This window comes from Nicotiana sylvestris, chromosome 2 (assembly GCF_000393655.2).
Source record: "Nicotiana sylvestris chromosome 2, ASM39365v2, whole genome shotgun sequence".
NCBI classification, from domain to species: domain Eukaryota; kingdom Viridiplantae; phylum Streptophyta; class Magnoliopsida; order Solanales; family Solanaceae; genus Nicotiana; species Nicotiana sylvestris.
In genome coordinates, this window is record NC_091058.1 from 30,979,118 (window position 1) to 30,983,919 (window position 4,802).

The 4,802-nt window shown below is 43.9% G+C and overlaps 1 protein-coding gene and 1 non-coding gene across 2 annotated transcripts; one reads left to right on the forward strand and one right to left on the reverse strand.

The window, feature by feature from the left end:
* Positions 1–506: 506 nt before the first annotated feature.
* Positions 507–613, reverse strand: LOC138886605 (small nucleolar RNA R71). Its single transcript, XR_011405655.1, has one exon. It is a non-coding gene; the product is annotated as a small nucleolar RNA R71 (small nucleolar RNA).
* A 1,162-nt stretch (positions 614–1,775) lies between these two features.
* On the forward strand, positions 1,776–2,399 carry LOC138884130 (uncharacterized). The gene is made up of 2 exons (XM_070164969.1): positions 1,776–2,139; positions 2,191–2,399. The coding sequence occupies exons 1-2, from the start codon at positions 1,776–1,778 to the stop codon at positions 2,397–2,399; spliced, it is 573 nt and encodes a 190-aa protein (XP_070021070.1).
* Positions 2,400–4,802: the final 2,403 nt, after the last annotated feature.

Sequence of the window (4,802 nt, forward strand, 5' to 3'; positions counted from 1 at the left end):
GAAAGTTTTCAAGGCCTTGAATCGGGCCAACCGGAAAAGCAAACAACAACAAACAACTGAACAAATCGAACCAGACATGGGGGGGCAATGTGGTAGACCCAGCAGCGCCAATAGCACCTGTGGCACCTCTTGTGCCAGAGGCTGTTCTCTATGACTGGGCACAACCCACAGCTGAAAATCTAGCCACAATGATTTTAGTCCCGCAGATACAGGCTGAATCATTCCAAATCATGAATAACATGTTGCACTTGTTGCAAAACAAGGGACTATTTTCGGGGTCACAAGTCAAAGATCCTCAACAGCACTTGAAAAATTTCCTGTCAATCTGTAAAACCCAAAGGCAACCCAACATAACTTCGGAATCAATCAAGCTGTTATTGTTTCCATTCTCAATGATAGGAGCTGCCCAGACCTGGATAAACTCACTCCCCATAAATTCCATAACAACTTGGGAGGGGTTAGTCAAGCAATTCCATAACAAGTTCCACCCACCCAACAAGACTTCTCAACAAATTGATGAAATTTTGAGTTTTAAATAGAGACCAATGGAGACACTACATGAAACATTGGAACGTTTCAAAGGGATGCTGGTTATATGTCCGCACCATGGTATTCCAGATCTGATGTTGGTGCAGCGATTTTATATGGGATTATCAAATAGCGTGAAGAACATTATTGATGCTTCAGCTGGTGGAGCATTTTTGAGCAAAACATGGAGAGAACGCCAGAGTCTGCTTGATAAGATGGCGCAGAATTCGGGATGGACAACCAGGAATGCACCTATCATTCCAGTGGTTCACTCAGCGCCCTTAGATCCATCCAACTTTATGGCTGAAAATATGGCCACCTTATTGATACAGATGAGTATACTCACTAAAAAGGTGGAAGAGTCAGGGCAGAAGCAGCAGGTACACATCGTAGATGTTACCAATGGGGCCTTGTGCACATATTGCATTAGTTAGCCAATTGGTAACTAGTGGAATGCAGAACATGATCGTCATCACTACCCTGAAGACATGAACTATGTGTCTAATTATGGAGGCCAGAGACATGGTGGTCAGAATTGGGGCCAGCAAAATCAGTTGTACAAGCCAGTCCAGTCACAGTTCAACAATGGGAACATGGGAGGTATGAGACCTCCTAACAATATGGCACCTTACCCAAGGTCATAAGGATATAATAATCAGAATCAGTAGCAGGGGTATCACCCTTCTCAGCAGCAACATGATGGACGGTAGGAAAATGAGTTTGCTAGACTTGAGGCAATGATGCAGTAGGTTATTGGGTCTAATGCAAAAATTAGCGAGAGAGTAGATGCACACGATTCAGCTATCAAGAATATTGAAGTACAGATGGGCCAAATTTCAATGTCCCTAAACAATCGTCCTCATAGGACATTACCTACAAACACTCAAATAAACCTCAAAGATCAAGACCCGAAGCAGCTGATGGCAGTGAGTCTACGGAATGACAGAGATTTAGACGTAGAGCAAGAAAGGGCTCGAGAGAGCAGACAGGCTGAGACTCTCATACCAGTGCCCATTGAGCTAGATGAGTCAACAAAACTGATAGAGGTGACAGTCCAGCCTACTCAGGAAGAACACAACATTCAGATTGAGACTGAGAAAGAAGCTGAGACAACTCAGGAACAAGTAGTTGAGGTGGCAGCTGATAAAGAGCAGTCCTAAATCATTGGGAAGAAGAGACCCCCTGCACCATTCCCTCAGAGGCTGGCTAAGCACAAAAAAGATGAGCAGTACAAGAAATTCTTAGAGATGCTGAAACAAATCCAGGTAAATATTCCATTGATAGATGCTTTGAAAGAGATTCCTGGGTATGCAAAAATGATGAAGGACTTAATGTCTAGAAAATTCAATTTCCATGACCTGGCCACGGTGACTCTTACTCAAACCTGCAGTGCAGTGGTGACTAGACCAATTGTGGAGAAGCTATCTAACCTAGGGAGCTTTACAATTCCCTACATTATTGGTAATTTTGATTTTGCTAAGGCACTTTGTGATCTAGGGGCTAGCATTAATCTTATGCATCTGGCGATTTATAAGAGGCTGGGGATTGGAAGAGCTAGACCCATCTCTATGTTGTTGCAGCTGGCTGATCGGACTGTAAAAAGACCCTCTGGTATCCTGGATGATATGTTGATTTAGGTGGGGAAATTTGTGTTCTCTGCAGATTTTGTGATCTTGGACTGCAAGGTGGATGAAGAAATTCCCATAATTTTGGGAAGACCGTTCTTGGCTAATGGGAGAGCTCTCATTGATTGTAAGACTGGAGAGCTCAAGATGAGAATGAACAATGAAGAGATAGCATTCAATGTGCAGAAATCTATGAGGCGACCAAGTGAATTCGCCAATTGCTCTCTTATTGATGCCTGGATGTAATTGTCGAAACTGATGATGAGATGCTGACTATTGAGGACCCTCTTGCTGCATGCCTAATGAATTTAGATGAGGTGAATGGAGAAGAACTGGCAGAATGGGTGTTGCCACTAGAGGGTAGAGGGTTTTGGAACAGAACCCTTGAAATTGAGCCCTTGCACTTAGAAAAAAGAGAAACTCCTCCAGCCAAGCCATCCATAGAAGAACCACCAAAGCTGGAATTGAAGCCAATGCCCGCCCATCTCAGGTATGAATTTATTGGACCTAACTCCATATTACCTGTTATTATCTCATCTAGTTTGTTAGATGTGCAGGTGCAACAACTTTTGCAGGTACTTAAGGAGTGTAAGATTGTAATTGGGTGGACCATGGTAGACATTAAGGGGATCAGCCCAGCCTATTGTATGCATAAAATTTTGTTGGAAGAGGAACACAAACCTTCCAAGGAACACCAAAGAAGGCTGAACCCCAACATGAAGGAAGTGGTGAAGAAAGAAGTGATTAAGTGGTTGCATGCAGGAATCATTTTCCCAATCTCTGACAGCAACTGGGTTAGCCTAGTACAATGTGTTCCTAAGAAGGGTGGCATGACAGTGGTAAAAAATGATAACATTGAGCTGATCTCTACAAGAACCGTCAGTGACTATGCAGTGGGAGCAATGCTGGGACACCAGAAAGACAAGCTAATTCATCCAATCTATTATGCTAGTAGAACGCTGAGTGGAGCCCAGCTGAACTACACTGTGACTGAAAAGGAGATGTTGGCTGTGGTGTTTGCTTTCGATAAGTTCAGATCATACCTGATTGGCTCTAAGGTAATTGTATACACTGATCATGCAGCTCTCAGGTACTTGATTGAGAAGAAGGAGTCTAAGCCGCGCCTGATTCGTTGGGTGTTGCTACTGCAAGAATTCGACCTCGAAATTCGTGATCATAAGGGCACAGAAAACCAAGTCGCTGATCATCTATCACGACTTGAGGGAGCTGAAAACTCAATTGAGGTTGAGGATATTCTGGAAACCTTTACAGACGAGCAACTGCTCGCTACTAGTCTTGAGGAAGTGCCATGGTATGCAGACTTTGCAAATTACCTGGCCAACGATATAGTTCCCTATAACCTTTCCTCTGTACAAAAGAAAAAGTTTTATCGTAACTGCCGGATGTATTATTGGGATGTACCTTACCTGTTTTGAATAGGTGTTGACAATATTATCCGGAGGTGCGTCCCCGAGATAGAACAATCTTCTGTTTTGCAGGCATGTCATGCATCGGCGTATGGAAGGCATTTTGGAGGAGTCAAGACAACTGCGAAAGTGCTAGAGGCCGACTTCTTTTGGTCAACAGTGTTTAAAGATGCGCACCAATGGGTGAAGGGATGCAATGAATGTCAGCGGACCGGGAACATTTTCTGTCACCATGAGATGCCCATGAACCCGATTCAAGAGGTGGAAGTGTTTGATGTCTGGGGGATTGACTTCATGGGACCCTTCGTCAGCTCCTTTGGCAATAAGTACATACTTGTTGCTGTGGATTACGTGTCCAAATGGGTAGAATCTACAGCGTTGCCCACTAATTATGCAAGAGTGGTGGTGGGATTTTTGAAGAAGAACATATTCACCCGCTTTGGGACACCAAGAGCGATTATCAGTGACGGAGGCATCCACTTTTGTAATAGAGCATTCGAGAAGTTGCTAGCAAAGTATGATGTACGCCACAAGGTGGATACCCCATATCATCCCCAGACTAGTGGGCAGGTTGAAGTGTCCAACAGAGAGATAAAGAGTGTGCTAACCAAGACTGTGAACGCCACAAGAACTGATTGGGCGAAAAAGTTAGATGATGCACTTTGGGCCTATAGAACTGCTTTTAAAACACTGATTGGTATTGCACCATATAAGTTGGTGTTCGAGAAGGCCTACCATTTGCCAGTGGAACTTGAACATAGAGCTTGGTGGGCACTAAAACAGTTGAATCTAGACATCGAGGTTGCGGGCACAACGAGAATCATAGAGTCACATGAGCTCCACAAGTTCAGACATCTTGCTTTTGAGAGCACAAGGTTGTACAAGGAAAGAATGAAGAGGTTGCACGACAAGAACATTGTGGATCAAAATTTCAAGCCCGGAGATATGGTGTTGCTTTATAACTCATGATTAAGGCTATTTCCGGGTAAACTCAGGTCATGATGGTCTGAACCATTTCGAGTGGTCGAAGTATTCCCTTCAAGTGTTGTAGAGATTGACGCAGAGAAAGACTCTCGTACATTTAGAGTCAATGGGCAAAGATTGAAACTATATGTGGGCATGAATGAACCAAAAGAAGTGCCTGAGATCCTCCTAACTGAACCTCAGAGGTCGAGCGAGCCTTAAATGCGCTTATTTGCGTCGTGCCGCGACGTTAAATCAG